The 19,349-nt window shown below is 44.0% G+C and overlaps 1 protein-coding gene across 1 annotated transcript in view; it reads left to right on the top strand.

Annotated features, from left to right (window-relative positions):
- ALS2CL (ALS2 C-terminal like) overlaps nucleotides 1–19,349 on the top strand; it is a 199,293-nt gene that overhangs the window by 153,315 nt on the left and 26,629 nt on the right. The window contains exons 20-22 of the mRNA XM_033931834.1: nucleotides 7,138–7,295; nucleotides 12,449–12,517; nucleotides 18,752–18,928. Of these exons, the coding sequence (XP_033787725.1) occupies nucleotides 7,138–7,295; nucleotides 12,449–12,517; nucleotides 18,752–18,928 (404 nt within the window). The remainder of the gene's footprint in view (nucleotides 1–7,137; nucleotides 7,296–12,448; nucleotides 12,518–18,751; nucleotides 18,929–19,349) is intronic.

Raw genomic sequence — 19,349 nt, 5'->3', positions numbered from 1 at the left:
AGAATTCCTGGAGGCTATACAAGATTGCTTCATGGAGCAGCTTGTTAGAGAACCGACGAGAGGAAATGCCACTCTGGATTTAATCCTAAATGGACTAAGGGGACCTGCAAAGGAAGTGGAAGTAGTGGGACCGTTGGGAAACAGTGATCATAATATGATCAAGTTCAAGGTTGAAGTAGGCATACCGAACGGAAAGAGAACCATAGCGACATCTTTCAACTTCAGGAAAGGAAACTATGAAGCAATGAGGGAAATGGTAAGGAAGAAACTTAGGAACACTTCCAAAAAATGGCAAACAGTAGAACATGCCTGGTCTTTTTTCAAAGACACAGTGAGCGAGGCACAAAATCTGCACATCCCCAGATTCAGAAAGGGGTGCAAAAAGGGTCGAACAAAAGACCCAGTATGGATGACTAAAATAGTGAAGGAAGCGATAGGCAATAAGAAAAATTCATTCAGGGAATGGAAAAAGGACAAAACTGAAGGGAACCAGAAGGAGCACAGGAAGTATCAAAAAGAATGTCACCGTGTGGTTCGAAAAGCCAAAAGAGAGTATGAAGAGAGGCTAGCCAGGGAGGCACGAAATTTCAAACCGTTCTTCAGATATGTTAAAGGGAAACAGCCAGCTAGGGAGGAGGTAGGACCGCTGGACGAAGGAGACAGGAAGGGAGCGGTGAAGGAGGAGAAAGAAGTCGCAGAAAGACTCAACATGTTCTTCTCGTCTGTATTTACAAACGAAGACACAACCAACATACCGGAACCTGAACAAATCTTCAATGGAAATCAAGCAGAAAAATTAACATCCATGGAAGTGAGCCTTGATGATGTACACAGGCAGATAGAAAAACTTAAAACTGACAAATCCCCGGGTCCGGACGGAATCCATCCCAGGGTTCTGAAGGAATTAAAGGAGGAGATAGCGGAACTACTGCAGCAAATTTGCAACCTATCCTTGAAAACAGGCATGATCCCGGAGGATTGGAAGATAGCCAATGTCACGCCCATCTTTAAAAAGGGATCAAGAGGTGACCCGGGAAACTACAGACCAGTGAGTTTGACCTCGGTTCCGGGGAAACTGACGGAAGCACTGATTAAAGAACACATCGATGAACATCTGGAAAGAAACGAACTTTTGAAAACAACCCAACATGGTTTCTGCAGGGGGAGATCGTGCCTAACGAACTTATTGCACTTCTTCGAAGGAATTAACAAACGGATGGACAGAGGAGACCCCATAGACATCATATACCTTGATTTCCAAAAAGCCTTTGACAAGGTGCCTCACGAACGTCTACTCCGGAAACTGAAGAACCATGGAGTGGACGGAGACGTACATAGATGGATCAGAAACTGGTTGGCGGGTAGGAAACAGAGGGTAGGGGTGAAGGGCCACTACTCGGACTGGATGGGGGTCACGAGTGGTGTTCCGCAGGGCTCAGTGCTAGGGCCGCTGCTATTTAATATATTCATAAATGATCTAGAAACAGGCACGAAGTGTGAGATAATAAAATTTGCGGACGATACAAAACTATTTAGTGGAGCTGGGACTAAAGAGGAATGCGAAGAATTGCAAAGGGACTTGAACAAATTGGGGGAATGGGCGGCGAGATGGCAGATGAAGTTCAACGTTGAGAAATGTAAAGTATTGCATGTTGGAAACAGAAACCCGAGGTACAACTATACGATGGGAGGGATATTATTGAATGAGAGCAACCAAGAAAGGGACTTGGGGGTAATGGTGGACATGACAATGAAGCCGACGGCACAGTGCGCAACAGCCGCTAAGAAAGCAAATAGAATGCTAGGCATAATCAAGAAGGGTATTACAACAAGGACAAAAGAAGTTATCCTGCCATTGTATCGGGCGATGGTGCGCCCGCATCTGGAATACTGCGTCCAATATTGGTCTCCGTACCTTAGGAAGGATATGGCGTTACTCGAGAGGGTTCAGAGGAGAGCGACACGCTTGATAAAAGGGATGGAAAACTTCTCATACGCTGAGAGATTGGAGAAACTGGGTCTCTTTTCCCTGGAGAAGAGGAGACTTAGAGGGGATATGATAGAGACTTATAAAATCATGAAGGGCATAGAGAGAGTAGAGAAGGACAGATTCTTCAAACTTTCGAAAAATAAAAGAACAAGAGGACACTTGGAAAAGTTGAAAGGGGACAGATTTAAAACGAATGCTAGGAAGTTCTTCTTTACCCAACGAGTGGTGGACACCTGGAATGCGCTTCCAGAGGGAGTAATAGGGCAGAGTACAGTACAGGGGTTTAAGAAAGGATTGGACAATTTCCTGCTGGAAAAGGGGATAGAGGGGTATAAATAGAGGATTACTGCACAGGTCCTGGACCTGTTGGGCCGCCGCGTGAGCGGACTGCTGGGCATGATGGACCTCAGGTCTGACCCAGCAGAGGCATTGCTTATGTTCTTATGTTCTTATGATGTAGGCGAATTTTATTGTGACAAGCAAACTATATATTAAAACCTTTTTACCAAACGGGGGACCCAACACGGTCCGTGTTTCAGACAACCTTCATTACTAGCGATTTTTACTATTTGTAGAGACTCTCGGCGTGACACATCATCTGTTTGGTTTTATATTATCTTTTTCAATATTTGTTGTGACATATGTTTTTTCCTTTATCTACCATGGACCCCTGATGAAGGTTGTCCGAAACACAGACCGTGTTGGGTCCCCCGCTTGGTAAAAAGGTTTTAATATATAGTTTGCTTGTCACAATAAAATTCGCCTACATCGTTGTACATATCTGCAGTTTTGGTTTGTTTGTTCCTGGCTGGTTTTTTTTACTGCAGACGAGGTTGGACCTCCCTTCTTTTGGTTCTGTTCCCCAAATCTTTTTAAAATTATTATAATTCCCTCTTTGTATGGCAATTGTTCTTTCCATTTTGTAAATGTGACACAACGAATTCCACTGGAAGGTATAGTTAAGTCTACTGTAATTTTTCCAATTACTGGTTATATGTTGTATGGCGACTCCTGTCATGATCAATAAAAGTTTATTATTGTTTGATGAAATTTGACTTTTTGTTCTCATTGACATACCGAACATTATTGTATCATTATTGAAATATTGCCAGGAACAATTTACATAAAATCCACACCTATACGTATGGATACTAAAATAAAATTATTAGGCGTCACCTTAGATAGCGAACTTACATTTCATGACCACATAAGTTCTGTTGTAAAAACTTGTTTCTTCAAATTACGTATCATTCGTTCCCTCAGATCTATTTTAACTACTGACTCGATTAATACCTTAATTCATTCCTTAGTCATCTCCCACTTAGACTATTGTAATTCTCTTTTAAATGGACTCCCCCAAAAAGAACTTCGACGGTTGCAACTCATTCAAAATACCGCTATCAAACTCATCTACAAAATTGGTACGTTCGAACACGTCACTCCTCTTCTTAAAGAGGCTCATTGGCTCCCTGTCACTCATCGGATAATTTATAAAATCATACTGCTTACTTTTAAAATTAAACATTCTCACCTGCCCCTATTTCTAGATAAACTATTAATCCCCCAAAGTTCTTCTCGTTCCTTAAGATCAACTGATCAAAAACTGCTTTTCATTCCTTCTTTAAAAGAATCCTACTACACTAGGAATACTAACTTTGCTATAACTGCTCCCACATTATGGAACTCTCTCCCTCAATTTCTTCGGGATGAAATCCAATTACCAAAATTTTGGATGAAATCCAATTACCAAAATTTAAGACTAATCTTAAAACTTATCTATTTCAAGATGCCTTTGCCAAATCTTAATCTTTTCTTTGTTCACTTGTTGATCTCTTTCTCAAATCTAACTTTCTCTTCAGCGCATATCTCTCATACCATGCAACCCTGCCCTTCATGTTATATCCCTTCCCTCTATCTCATTTCTTCTAAGATTATGTAACTTTTCCCTTCCTCCCCACTCATCCTCACTGTCAGGTTTGTCCATATGTTTTTGGTTTTTTTTTCTTTCTTTTTTATTTTTCTTACTAATCTTTCTAATACACCATTAAATAATTCTTCCTTTCCTATTTCAAATTTTATTGTTAACCAGTCAGATATTTGTTTTATGATCGGGATATTAAAAACCAATAAACTTGAAACTTATCGTATGATAATGCTACATAGTTTTCTAATAAACAATTAATTTGAGACCAAATTGATTTCCAAAATGCCATGATACAGGGACAATAGAATATAAAATGATCTAAAGTCCCTGCTTCCAGATTACAATGCCAGCATCTATTAGACTTAGATTTCTGTTATTAAATAGTGCACCTCTTCTCTTAATGAGGGCTAGATGGAATTTCTGATTTAGTAATGATAATAAAGTACAGTAAAACCTTGGTTTGAGAGCATAATTTGTTCCAGAAGCATGCTTGTAATCCAAAGCACTTGTACATCAAAGCGAATTTCCCCATAGGAAATAATGGAAACTCAGACGATTCGTTCCACAACCCCAAAACTTTAATACAAAATACTATATGTACTTGTATTGCAAGACCTCACTCGTATAGAACAGTCGTTACACTCCCGCAGCATCAAAGAGAGAAGAACCATCGGCTCAGTTGTGATGATATGATGCGTGTATACTGTATGTACTCGTATTGCAAGACTTTGCTCATTTAGAACAGTCACTACCAGTGTTCCCTCTAAGCGGGCGGGTGTTGTGAGCAAACTTTTTTCACCGTGAGCCAAAAATATCGGGCGCCAGCAAGTTATGAGCCAACTCGCCCGATTCTCCTCTCGCCGCCCTGCCATCTGCCGTACGCCTCTTCCGATCGTGCGCTGTGACGAGAAACGTGTGCGCTGCGATGTAATATTTTGTGCGCCAGCGCACGCCAGCGCAGCTTAGCGGGAACACTGGTTCAAATGGTTTTATTTATTTCCCCAAATTTATTTTTGTTATACGCATTGAAAATATTTGATATTGCGTTTAAATCAAAATCTCAATAAACTTGAAACGAGTGCCCGTGAGATTGTGGGAGGGTTAAATACTCAAAACTTAGAAGTTTTTGCTACGCCAGCTTTCTGGTATCTTTACATACAGTGGCGTACCTAGCATATGTAACATCCGGGGCCCATCATTTTTTGGCACCCCCCCCCCATCTGTAAGAAAAACATGATTTTTAGTAACAAACCACACGTCACACATGAGTACCTAGGAAAAGGCAGCATCTTACATATTGCAGTGAGCAGTACATCAATACACCCATTGTAAAACTAAACAAGCCAGACCAGCACAGATCAATCCTACACCGTCAATCCTAACAGAAAACCATGTCTTTCGAACACACAGAACACAGAAAACACCTTCGCCTAGTAAGGAATATGTAATCACAGACTAACCCCTCCCTCTTTTACAAAACTGTAGTGTGGATTTTAGCTACGGAGGTAACAGCTCTGATGCTCATAAAATTCTGAGCATCAGAGCTGCTACCACCAAGGCTGGTGCTAAAAACGCTTCACAGTTTTGTAAAAGGGGGGATAAAATAAAAATACATAGACAAAGGTTAAATTGAACCAGCAAGAAGCTGGACTCTGCATACAATGCTTCACAGAAACAGTGACACATGTCTCCTAAAGCAATAAATAAATAGAAATTTTTTTCTACCTTTGTCTTCTGTGGTTTCTCCTTTCCTCATCTTCTTGTAACTCTCTTCCTTCCATTCACTGTCTGCCGTCTCTCTTCCCCTATATGGCATCTTCTCTCCTTCTATGCCCCTTCCAGAAACTGTATGCCTCCCCCTTCCATCTCTCCTTTCACCCCATTGGTCTGGCATCTCTCTCCTCGCCTTCCCTCTCCCACACCTCTCCTCATAGTCTGGTATCTCCCCTTCCCTGATTCTCTGGCATCTCTCTCCTTTCCTTTTCTTCCATCTTTCGCTCCCCCTCCATGCTCTCACATCTCCCCCTTCCTTTTCCCTTAGACTGGCATACCTTCCTCCTATGCTCCAAGCCCTGGCATCTCCTTTAATTCCCTCCCTCATCTTCCTTCTCCCTCCAGCTGGGTACCGCAACACTCTTCCCTGCAGCTCTGCACTTCCCCACAATTGCCATGCTTCGGTTCCTCTTCTTCCTTCCTTCCTCCCCCCCCCCCGCGGGACCCTGCGGCACCATCAACTCTTACTCCCTCTAATGTCGGCCCTGCAGCTCCAGACTTCCTCGCACCTTCTCCCCTCCCCCTTTGGATCGCTATTATTTTAAATGTTATAGCCGCGGAGCTGTATCCATCAGTGGAGATGTCTAACCTCGGCCTGCCCCGGAACTCTTACTGCAGCAGCCGCCCGTCTAGGCAGGAACAGGAAGTCACTGTTGCAGTAAGAGTTCCGGGGCAGGCCGAGGTTAGACATCTCCACTGATGGATACAGCTCCGCGGCTATAACATTTAAAATAATAGCGATCCAAAGGGGGAGGGGAGAAGGTGCGAGGAAGTCTGGAGCTGCAGGGCCGACATTAGAGGGAGTAAGAGTTGATGGTGCCGCAGGGTCCCGCGGGAAGGGGGGGGGGGGAGGAAGGAAGGAAGAAGAGGAACCGAAGCATGGCAATTGTGGGGAAGTGCAATCCCCCCAATGCGTCCCCTTACCTTACCTCCCCTTACCTTTGCGACGCGTGTGTGCGCTGTGAAGAGAAACTTTGCGCTGCGATGTAATATTTTGTGCGCGAGCGCAGGCCAGCGCACCTTAGCGGGAACACTGAAATGTTTTGCTTGTATTGCAAAATACTTGCAAACCAAGTTACTTGCAATCCAAGTTATTACTGTAAAATGATTTGTTATGTTTCCATATCCTGTTATGTTTCTTTGTAAACATTATTTGAAATTTCAAGAAAAATAAATCCAAATGGTTGCAAATTAATGCTACTAATTGATGTTAGCGCCCAATTACTGGCACTAAATAGATTCATTATTCAATTAAGTTGCGCGCAGAATTTTGAGCATCATTTATAGAATTTAGGGGTATGTGTTTTGTGCCAACGCACTGAAATCAAGTAGTGGAAAAGCCATTTCACCCGATAACCTTATTTGATGATTATGCGCTGTTGTTCTACTTCTCCCAGTGGGTCCAGATGGTGGCATATTAGTAAATAAAATTCACTCACTGTTTTTACAGGCTTTAAATTCTTCACAGCACCCGTTTGCAAAGCTCCTGAAGAGTCTGTCTACGGTATTCCAGGCCACCTACGCTGGTATTGGAGCAAACCGGCATTTATTACACATGGCTCAAGAGGAAGTCAAGTACCATGCATGGAAGACTTGGGAATTTTACAGGTCTGTTCATTGCATGTAAAATATATTAAACTACTGCTGATAACAGGAGAGCTGTGACTTTCCTAAAACGGGTAGATTCTTAAAGCAAACATTTTTTTTGAAGATGCTGTTCACTGTTTCCTCTAAGGCAGGGGGTCTCAAAGTCCCTCCTTGAGGGCCGCAATCCAGTCGGGTTTTCAGGATTTCCCCAACGAATATGCATGAGATCTATGTGCATGCACTGCTTTCAATGCATATTCATTGGGGGAATCCTGAAAACCCGACTGGATTGCGGCCCTCAAGGAGGGACTTTGAGATCCCTGCTCTAAGGTGAGCAGGAGTCCTCCACCTACAGTTCTGCCAGTGGGGGTTGCTCTTTCACCATCACATTTCCAGTAATGAGGGACAGGCCTTTCCCTAGTGATTGAAAACACAATATTGAAGCATCACCCCCTACTGGTAGCAATGCAGTTGGAGGACACCTGCTCAGCTTTGAAGGAATAGTAGTACAATTATGATCTCTTAGGCTTTCACGGCTAGCATCGTGCTTGTTGCAGTTTTCTGGGTCTCGCCACATCCGATCAAGTAGAATTGATGTTTCAGCCATCACGCCGTGGCTTTCTTCAGCGTATGCTGTGAAGTCTGCAACTTCACAAGGAGAACATCTTTAAACTCACCAGAAAACTTTCCATTCTATAGGAAAGAGACCAACAAACTTTCTCACCAAAATTCAAATTAGTAACCAACAGACTTTCCTGCCTCATTCACCTCAAGCCCCAACCAGTTGGATGCCCAATCCCTCCTGCTATGCAGAACACCTCCGCGCCATAGCCCCAACCTGTGCCAGGCACCCTGGAGCCACTGTCCCCCCCAAATGACAAAAAAGTGACAGGAGGGTTGCCCACTCCCTCCTGCTACCGGACGCCCCTGAACCTCCCCCATACCTTTTTAAAATGTTAGAAGGAGGAAACCCGTTCTCTAGCTCCTGCTTCGGCCCACCTGTCTAAATGACAGTCCTTTCCTTCCCTGGTGAATCATGTGATGCAGAGGGAGTGGTCAAAGGCTATGATTGGTTCAGATGCCAAAGGCCCCTCCCAAGGGTTGGGACCTTAGGCGTCTGAGTCAATCATGCATTAGGCACCTCCCTCTGGGATGTAAAGGGAAGTCATGCCTTAATCTCTCCCGTGGTCATCTGGTCAGTTTGAGCACCTTTTTGACCCTTATTCATTTTTAAAACAGGTCTAGCTCTAAACGTCTAAATAATGCCCTAGATGTTTTGTTAAAAGTTTGACTATCTCTGCAGAACTTCTAAGTCCTAAGCCCGCCCAAAACACACCTCTAACACTGCCCCTTAAGATTTAGATGCACTGCAGATAAAACTACGAGAAAGACGTCTGGAAAGTCCGTTTTGAAAATGCCCACTTGGACGTTTTGACTAGTAAGATGCCCAAGTGCCAGTTTATGCTGTCATTTGGACGTGTCTTTTTTGAAAATGAGCCCCATAGGAAATACACATATAATTGTAACAGGTTTCTGGGTCTTGCCACATCCGCTACAATCATAATGCCAGCTGCGGAAGCCTAAGAGAAAATAAGTTTAAGTTTATTAGGATTTTATATACCGCCTATCAAGGTTTTCTAAGCGGTTTTACAATCAGATACTCAAGCATTTTCCCTGTCTGTCCCGGTGGGCTCACAATCTATCTAACGTACCTGGGGCTGTGGAGGATTAAGTGACTTGCCCAGGGTCACAAGGAGCATGTATAGTTTGCAGAATGGAATAGCCATTTTACAAAGGAATGCTTTCCAAACAACAGCTGCACTGCCTGGGGGCTTTGAAAGTGTAAGTAGCAGTACTTCCAAGTGAAAGTGGCTAATTCTGCAACCTACACTTCTAAGCATCAGCGTTTACAAAATCAGATGTTTCAGTATTTTGAATTGATGTTAAATATTTGAAAAGTAACCACGATTATTCCCTAATTCATTCTTCCATATCCAAAGTCCAAATGAGCCGTTGGCTGGCCCCTATATGTGATTCAGAGCAAGTGTTAATACTGAAGGGTATTTTTTTTTTTTTAAGTATGCATTGAAGTAAAAGGCTGCTTACTTTACCTCACTGGGGATCCGTCGTGAAGGAAAAAAAACCAAAAATAAAACCCACAAGATTACATTGTATATTCCAAAGCAAATAACATTTTATTCTAGTAACTAGTGTTTTAGCCCGTTACATTCGTTACAGTAACGGGAGCTAGAATAGCCCCACCTATACCCTGACTCTGACCCCACCCATGCCCCGCCTCTATCATGCCCGGACCCTGCCTCCCACTGATCCCAGTCCCACCAGCTCACTTTTCACCATTTCCTTTGTACCCTTGCATTTATCACCCGACAGGGTCTTTACTTACCCGAGGAGGCAGCAGCAGTCCTGACGTACTAACCTTTCCTCCCTCAGTGCCCCAAAGCAGCAGTGGTCCTACCGCTTTTGCCATCTTTCCCTTTCCTGTCCCCCTCTGTCCTTCCCCAAGACCATCTCTCTCTCCTGCCTCCTCCACACTCCCTGAAGTCTATCTCTCCCTGGTCAGAGCATTGCCTTTGTTGGGTTGTTGTTGGTTTTTTTAAAGACATTTAAATATAGAGCACTAATTTCTCCTCCAGATCCCAAGAGGAATGTGGGCCAGTTTTCCAAACATGTGACTCAGTGCAAAGAAAAAATGAACAGGAAGCATTGGTCATTAGATGGAGTCTGACATTCCAGGAACCAAAAAAAAAAAATCACAACTTCATTTCTGTAGGCCAGAAAATGGCAAGTATTTACCAGGCGTGGGAAAAAAACTTCTGCTTGGAGATCCTAAAGAATTGTTCAGATCGCCATCTATTTTCTATAGAAGGAGAAGAAGAAGAAAAAAAAAAAAAAAGACAGGCCGTGATGATGTTAATTCATTTGAACCTGTTACACGATTTCGCCGCTCAGGAGAAGGAGCAGGCAACGTGGCCAGGCTCCGGAACAGCTCTGCACTGGGAAGCTGATCGCAGCTGGGGCATATGCCCAGGGAAGACTTTAAAAATGTGGCTAAGAGGGACCCGGGCAACCCTCGCTGCAGCCATGAGCCCATCGGGTCCTCTGCCGAGGGCACAATGCCGCACCACTCACTGGCCCGTCGCTCTCCACCAGCAATCCCGCCATCTTGTTGAAGAGTGCCGAGCGGTGATGGAGGCGACGGTGGATTAGCCGCTGGAGGAGGAGGAGAATGGCGGGGAAGGGAGAGCAGGTTCAGGGCTGCCAGGGGGGAGGGAAGAGGGGAGGAGTGAGCCTGGCTGAGACTGGCAGGAAGAGGAAGGTGGGGCAGGTGAGACTATCAGGCAAGGGAGAGAGGGGATGCCAGGTGTGAGGCTGGGCAGTCAATGGAGATGGGGGGGGGGGTCAGGGTTGAGACTGGCAGGCAATGGGAGGAGAAAACAGCCGCTGAGGCCGACATTCGTCTCGGGGGGGGGGGGGGGGGGGGGAGAGAGAGAGATTTGCGCACATGCGCACTCCTACCTGCGGGAGACTACAGCGCACAGAAAACGGAACACACAGGTGTGAGTGCGCATGCGCGCTTAGAGTTTTATTATATTAGATAAGTATTATAGCATCATTTGCCAAATTATAAATAAATCAATTTGGACATATACAATGGAGAGAAAAAATCTCATACAAACAGTGCCAGCATATTTCTGTAAGTACGGCACAGCTTCTTTAAAGAAACTCTGCCAAAGAAAGTTTCTTTGTCTTAGACCATCCCCTGGCTGTGATTATGTATCACCCTATTGGAGCAGACCAGCTGTCTATCTAACCCTCTCCTAGTCCACGCCTCCATTCTTCCCTGGGGGGCCCTGGACAGGCATAGCTTCTGGAACTTTCTTCCTCTTGAAGTTTCTTCATCTTGAAGTTTCACACGGGTACATCAGTATCAGTGCATTAGCCTGGCATCACTATATCAGTTCTTAGATTCCGGATGGAGTGACCTGCTGACTTGCATTTGCTTTCAGCACTGTCAAATAGCTCATTGTCTTTCCAGCACTCGTTGGTGTCCTTGAGAAACTTCACAGCAAGAAATTTACACACTCACATGCCACACATTAGCATCTCAGTATGATCTTCAATGGCCTGACTTATTTAAATGTCCAGATGAATATTTCTCAATAGTGTTATACATGCACAAATATCTTCTATATATCAGTGCTCCAACCTGGACCATATATGCTTATATATTTTTTCTAAAGGAAGCCTCAGCCCCACCACTCCACCGCAAAAGTACTACCTTACTGCGAGAAGCTTTATGTGGCGCCTCATCATTGGCCGTCCTTATTTTGTATTGCTTAGTTGTACCATATAATAGCTTTAAATAAATATTTGCATGTTTCAATAAATATAAGTGCTGCAATAAAGTGCTTGTGCTTTTGTTGGTATATTACTTAGCTTTATATTATTGAGCTTGATTCACAGCCAAAAACTCAGGAGTCTGACCCGACATGTTTCGCATATAATGCTTTATCAAGGGTCCCCCGAGTGTGCTGTCGTCATCCGACTCCAAAAGTATGAGAGAAAGATCATTAGCATCTCAGCATCTGAGCTGAAACCAGTTTGTACAGGCCCGTGACTTCAGCAACTCCAGCAAAATGCAGGAATAGGTCTCACAATCTGTAAAAGTCTCCCGTAGGCTCCTGTCATCTATCTCAGCATGCATTTCCAGTATAAGAAAAGAAATACACACATACTTTCAGGCCTACCCAAACTACATCTGCATTCAAAACTGCATATTCTGAATATACACAGGTAATAAAGGCATTTCTAAAATCACTATTTAGATATCTTAAACCATTTTATACATGCAAACTCACTATTTATACGTGCGAATGCTGCATAACTAGGGTTACCAGATTTTCCTGAAGGAAAATCCAGACCCATGGCCACGCCCCCAGGACCACCCAGTTCCACCCCGTACCGCCTTCCCAGCCCTGCTCCCAGACGGCATACGCGCCTATGGGACACGACACAATGATGTCACCACGCTGCGTCTGCACATGCATGGATGCCCCTCCCCGGATGTCTGGTAACCCAATGCATAACCCTTCTAAAATGGCCTCCTAAACTGTCAGTCTATCATAGGTAACATGTTCTTGCTTTATTTTTAGGAACATAACCCATGTAGCAACAAAGCAGAAAGGACAATTGCCAGACACTGAAGAAGACACAGAAGGAAGGTGATTATTCATTTGATGTTAATTCAAAGACATTTTTGATGATTTATTTTTATCATATTTGCTGATTTATATGGTAGTATATCATCCAACTTTTCAGGGCAGAGGAATCAATACTGTTTAGCAGACATATGGTTAAAAAGTGAATCTCCTAGGTACACTATAGGAGATGAGATTTGTAAACCTATATACATATAAGAATATAAGATTTGCCGCTGCTGGGTCAGACCATTGGTCCATCTTGCCCAGCAGTCCGCTCAAACGGCGGCCCTTAGGCCAAATACCAGTGCCCTGATTGAGTCTAGCCTTACCTGCGTACATTCCGGTTCAGCAGGAACTTATCTAACCTTGTCTTGAATCCCTGGAGGGTGTTTTCCCTTATAACAGCCTCCAGAAGAGCATTCCAGATTTATACCACTCTCTGGGTGAAGAAGAACTTCCTTAGGTTTGTATGGAATCTTTTCCCTTCTAACTTTAGCGAGTGCCCTCTCGTTCTCTTCACATTGGAGAGGGTGAACAATCTCTTTTTCTTTAGCACTCTCCAGATCGGTAGAGGTTAATCTTACAAGTGGTCTTGATGAGATATGTACCCACTTGTAAGATTAACCTATACCAGTCTGAAGAAGCTAAAAGAAAGTGAATTAGTAGGTAAGAACTTAATTTCTCCTTCTCTACTAAGTCAGTTCCCTTCAATATCTTGAATGCTTTGATCATGTCCCCTCTCAGGCTTCTCTTTTCAAGGGAGAAGAGGCCCAGTTTCTCTAGCCTCTCATTGTACGGCAACTCCTCCAGCCCCTTAACCATTTTTGTTGCTCTTTTCTGGACCCTTTCAAGTAGTACTATGTCCTTTTTCATGTACGGCAACCAGTACTCCAGGTGGGGGCATACCATGGCCCAGTATAACGGCATGATAACCTTCTCAGATCTGTTTGTGATCCCCTTCTTAATCATTCCTAGCATTGCACGAACGGTTTCATTGACTTGTCTACAAGAACTCCCAAGTCTCTTTCCTGGGGGCTCTCTCCGAATATAGCACCGAACATCCTGTATTCGTGCATATGATTTTTGTTACCGACATGCATCACGTTGAACCTCATTTGCCATTTCATGGCCCATTCCTCGAGCGTATTTATTTCTCTTTGTAGGTCTTCGCAATCCTTCTGTGTCCTCACTACTCTAAATAACTTTGTATCATCTGCAAATTTAATCACCTCACTCGTCTTGCCAATTTCTAGGTCGTTTATAAATATGTTGAGCGCACCGAACCCTGCATCACTCCACTCATGACGCTTTTCCAATCCGAGTATTGTCCATTCACACCTACTCTCTGTTTCCTGTCCGCCAACCAGTTTTTAATCCACATGAGTATATCACCCTTGATTCCATGGCTCGCAATTTTTCGAAGTAGACATTCATGCGGAACCTTGACGAACACCTTTTGAAAATCTAGATATACGATGATGACTGGGTCACTCTTGTCTATCTTCCCATTTACTCCTTTGAAGAAGTGCAGTAAGAAAGCGATTTGGAGGCCAGGGGAGCTCTAAATTTAATAATGGCCTAGGGACCGCAAAGGCCTGAGGAGTACAGTGATGCCCCAATAGTGCTGCTGTTACGCAAGCCTGTTAAATTGGAAAAGAAACAGGACTTTCAAGTCAGAAATTCAGCTGAATTTAATATTTAAAGAGTTCTGACATACTTTTTAATTAATTATTGAATTTTAATACTCATTTAAACTTATGTGCACATTTTTAATTAATCCTTTAAAGGTTTTTAAATCACATTTTTAATTAGAATAATAAATACCATAATTTTATCACTTTTAATGGTCATCTTTCCTTTATCTGAAATAATAAAACGCTAGCCGCGCATGCGCACTCAACTGCGTGATTCCGTTTTCCCTGATCCGAGATGTATGTCCGTGGCCTTGCAGGCAGGAGTGCGCATGCGCGAGCGCTGGGCAGATCACCTCCACAAGCCGGGACCGCAGCCAGCCACCGCGACACGGTGGAAGAACAACAGCAGCCCCCGAGCTCCTCACCAGCCTGTCCCACCCCCTCGACAAGGGCTGAAAAGCTGGCCTCGCGCGCTCTGCAACCAACTGCCGCTCGCTTCTGCGTGCCAGGGTGATGTGCAGGCGCGGGGGCTCCCGCAGTATCCGGAAGCGGCGATGGCGGCGCTGCTGTGCACGAGCGGCACGCCGGAGCAGGACCCCGCCTGTCGGCAGCATGCACTTCGCTCGGCCATTCCGTCTCCAAAACACCGGTCCGCTATTTCCAGCCCGCTGTCAGCGCCTGCAGGCTGCGGTGTTGGTTTCAGGCCCGTGGTGCCGAGCGGCAGCTGACAGGAGGAGACGGTTTTGGCCATGCACACCGGTGCGGAGCAGTGGCTGCCAGGAGGAGGCCTTCACAGAGCGGGGACAGAGGGAGCTGTTCCTGCTCCCCCTGTCCAGCAGTAGACCTTCCTTCAAGGCATCACAGCTAAAGCACTCAGGTAGTACATAGGACAGGGTGGGAAAAAGGAAGGGAGGCCTACTGCTGGACAGGGGGAGCAGGAACAGGTGCTGATGGACAGGGGGGAAAAAGGAAGGGAGGCCTACTGCTGGACAGGGGGAGCAGGAACAGGTGCTGATGGACAGGGGGGGAGGAAGGGAGGCCTACTGCTGGACAGGGGGAGCAGGAACAGGTGCTGATGGACAGGGGGGAAAAAGGAAGGGAGGGATACTGCTGGACAGGGGGAGCAGGAACAGGTGCTGATGGACAGGGGGAGGAAAGGAAGGGAGGCCTACTGCTGGACAGGGGGAGCAGGAACAGGTGCTGATGGACAGGGGGGAAAAAGGAAGGGAGGCCTACTGCTGGACAGGGGGAGCAGGAACAGGTGTTGATGGACAGGGGGGGGGAAAAGGAAGGGAGGCCTACTGCTGGACACGGGGTGCAGGAACAGGTGCTGATGGACAGGGGGGGAGAAAAAGGAAGAAAAGCCTACTGCTGGATAGGGGGAGCACAGAAAGCGGCTAAGGAGACAGAGAGAGAAAGAAATAAAGACAGACACACACACACACACATATTCTAGCACCCGTTAATGTAACGGGCTATAAAGCTAGTTTATTTATAATTTAATAATAAGATATGCAACATCAAATATACATACATTTGATTATATAATGGGAAGGGTGGGTGATAATTGCATATTATTTATACTCTTGATGATTATTAAGTGATACTTTATGATTAATTTGTTTTAACTTATTGTATGTTTAAAAATGAATAAAGAATTTAAAAAAAACCCAAATATACATACATTTTAACATCAATTTCTTTTAATGAGATTTAATTAACTCTAAATATATATTTTCCTCTCATCTTTGAGAAGTTGAGATGAGTTCTTTTTTTTGTGTGACTACTTTGGCTCCTCTGCAGAACAAACCCTATCTGATGTGATTTTACTATGCCACTGGTGGTAAAAAGTAAGCTAGGGTGTTCTCCAGGGAAACGAGGGTTACATTAAGTGAGGAAAATATTTGTCAAAGCTAAGTCATGATTTCCAATGTAAAATTAATGAGTTCCTTTCAAGTTTATTAGATTGCATTTAATTGTTCTGTAACCGTGGAAACAAGGGGCCATGCTAAATAGATTGAATGTTCTTTTTCCAAGTTAGTTGATCAGATGATGTAATGAACCTGCAGATGAATTCTAACTCAATAATTGGCCAGTCCTCTTTGTAAAGCAAGTTAGGTGTATCCTACTACTACTACTATAACTTATTGCTTATATAGCGCTGAAAGGCATACGCAGTGCTGTACATTTGGACATTTATAGATGTCCCTGCTCTGAAGAGCTTGCAATCTATCTTGGACAGACAGACATGACATAGAGGGTAGGGGATGCAGAACCTAGATGAGAGGAGTTAGAAGTCAAAAAGCACACTCAAAGAAGTGAGCTTTTAACTAGAAATTGGCACGACGAGTGAGGTGATTAAATTTGCGGACGATACAAAGTTATTCAGAGTAGTGAGAACACAGAAGGATTGCGAAGACCTACAAAGAGACATAAATATGCTCGAGGAATGGGCCACAAAATGGCAAATGAGGTTCAATGTGGATAAGTGCAAGGTGATGCATGTCAGTAACAAAAATCATATGCACAAATACAGAATGTCCGGTGCTATACTCGGAGAGAGCCCCCAGGAAAGAGACTTAGAAGCACTTGTAGACAAGTCAATGAAACCGTCCGCTCAATGTGCGGCGGCGGCAAAAAGGGCAAACAGAATGCTAGGAAAGATTAAGAAGGGTATCACGAACAGATCTGAAAATGTTATCATGCCATTATACTGGACCATGGTACGCCCCCAATACTGCATCCAACACTGGTCGCCATACATGAAAAAAGACATAGTACTACTCGAAAGGATCCAGAGAAGAGCGACAAAAATGGTTATGGGACTGGGGGAGTTGTCGTACAACGAGAGGCTATAGAAACTGGGCCTCTTCTCCCTTGAAAAGAGAAGACTGAGAAGGGGACATAATCGAAACATTCAAGATATTGAAGGGAATTGACTTAGTAGAGACAGAGAGATTGTTCACCCTCTCCCAGGTGAAGAGAATGAAAGGGCACTCGCTAAAGTTAGAAAGGAAAAGATTCTGTACAAACGTAAGGAAGTTCTTCACCCAGAGAGTGGTGGAGGTCTGGAATGCTCTTCCGGAGGCTGTTATAGGGGAAAGCACTCTTCAGGGATTCAAGACAGGGTTGGATAAGTTCCTACTGGAACAGAACATACATAAGTAAGGCTAGACTCAAATAGGGCACTGGTCTTTGACCTAAGGGCTGCTGCTTGAGCGGACTGTTGGGCACGATGGACCACTGGTCTGACTCAGCAGCGTCAAATCTTATGTTCTTATGGGCCTTGAACACTGCCAGAGATGGAGCCCGCCGTAGGGATTCGGGCAGCTTGTTCCAAGCATACGGTGCAGCAGAAGGGATGGAGTCTGTAGTTGGCAGTTGAGGAGAAGGGCACAGATAGGAGGAACTTAACAGCTGAGCGGAGCTCACGGTGGGGGGGATCATAAGGGGAGATAAGTGAAGAGAGATGGTGAGGGGCAGCTGAGTGAGTGCATTTGTAGGTCAGTGAGAGGAGTTTGAATTGTATTTGGAAAGTCCATATAACTACAAAAACAGTTCAGATGAGGACAGAACTTGCAAGGATGGAACAGGGACGTGAGGGGGATGGGGACAAATGTGTCCTCATGTCATTCTCAACTCCACTGCTCTTTGAAAGTTTACTTTCTTATGTACACTTCAATATTTTTCTGCAATCATGTGTCCGATCAACCTTTCAATGTACTAAACGTGTCTACGGAGAGCACTGAAGATCCTTAACTGTAAAGAAACTGAGGCTGAAATCTAGAGATCAGTTTAAATATTGTACCAAGAATGAAATTGAGCATAGAAGGTGCTTTATGAGACTTTTAGGACAATCTGAATTCATCAGCAGATTGCTTACTTACTTATTTATTCATTTGTTTAGCTCAGGGGTAGGGAACTCCGGTCCTCGAGAGCCGTATTCCAGTCGGGTTTTCAGGATTTCCCCAATGAATATGCATTGAAAGCAGTGCATGCAAATAGATCTCGTGCATATTCATTGGGGAAATCCTGAAAACCCGACTGGAATACGGCTCTCGAGGACCGGAGTTCCCTACCCCTGGTTTAGCCCGTCCTACCAAAAGAGCCCAGAATGGGTTGCGGGAGTACATACACAGTATGGGTCAAAGGCTAGATAGACATGATGTATTTAGATAGCGGGTAATACAATAACCGAATTACAGTAGATACAAACATCTGAGATAAACTAATTAACAATATACGCTTTGATTATGGAAATTAGACATATGGCCTTGCTGGTAACATAGTAACATAGTAGATGATGGCAGATAAAGACCCAAATGCTCCATCCAGTCTACCCAACCTGATTCAATTTAATTTTTTTTTTTCTTCTTAGCTATTTCTGGGCAAGAATCCAAAGCTCTACCCAGTACTGTGCTTGGGTTCTACCGAAATCTCCGTCAAAGCTCACTCCAACCCATCCACACCCTCCCAGCCATTGAAACCTTCCCCAGTCCATCCTCAACCAAAAGGTCATATACAGACACAGACCGTGGAAGTCCGCCCAATACTGGACTTAGTTCTTCAATATTTACCATTATTTTCTGATTCTAGATCCTCTGACTTTTCTGTTTTGCAGTGAAAAAGAAAACTCATACACCTTGATTCTTCCAGTTATCCTGCCACGTTTCCACCCAGAGCTCTTTATGTTGTACATGCTGTATCACGAAAAGGAAGATGCTCTCTACTGGCAGGGAATTGTGCACCTGGGTCTTTTTTCAGACACAAAACTGTTAGAGTTTCTGGAAGTCCAAAAGTAAGTGTCTACTTTATATTAAATTTTTTTAAATTAAAAATTATACATAATTCCACAAATAGTACAAAATGATAACTACAAATTGTCAGTAACATAAACTCCCAAACTATCCCCTTTGAAGAAAGAGAAAGACTCCCCAACCAGCAATATTGACCCCCAGCTCACCCCAAATAACCAGTACAAGGACATAGAAAACTATATAGTACCAAGGTGAAAAATCTAGTAGGAGAGTTGGTTTCTTATACTCTCCATCCAAGTATGTATAATTTAATGGGCAGTGTAGTATAAGCTTCTGTAGTCATGGCTTACTCTTCAGTATGAGAGAGGACAAAGAGGGGTTTTTAGTTTTTTGGGGGAAAATAATTCACATGATCCACTAACAGAGAAAAATGCTCTCATTTAACTCCACTCGAAATCACAT

Source organism: Geotrypetes seraphini, chromosome 2, assembly GCF_902459505.1.
Source record: "Geotrypetes seraphini chromosome 2, aGeoSer1.1, whole genome shotgun sequence".
NCBI classification, from domain to species: Eukaryota; Metazoa; Chordata; class Amphibia; order Gymnophiona; family Dermophiidae; genus Geotrypetes; species Geotrypetes seraphini.
The sequence above is the reverse complement of the archived record's forward strand: the minus strand, read 5'-3'. Positions and strand labels throughout refer to the sequence as shown.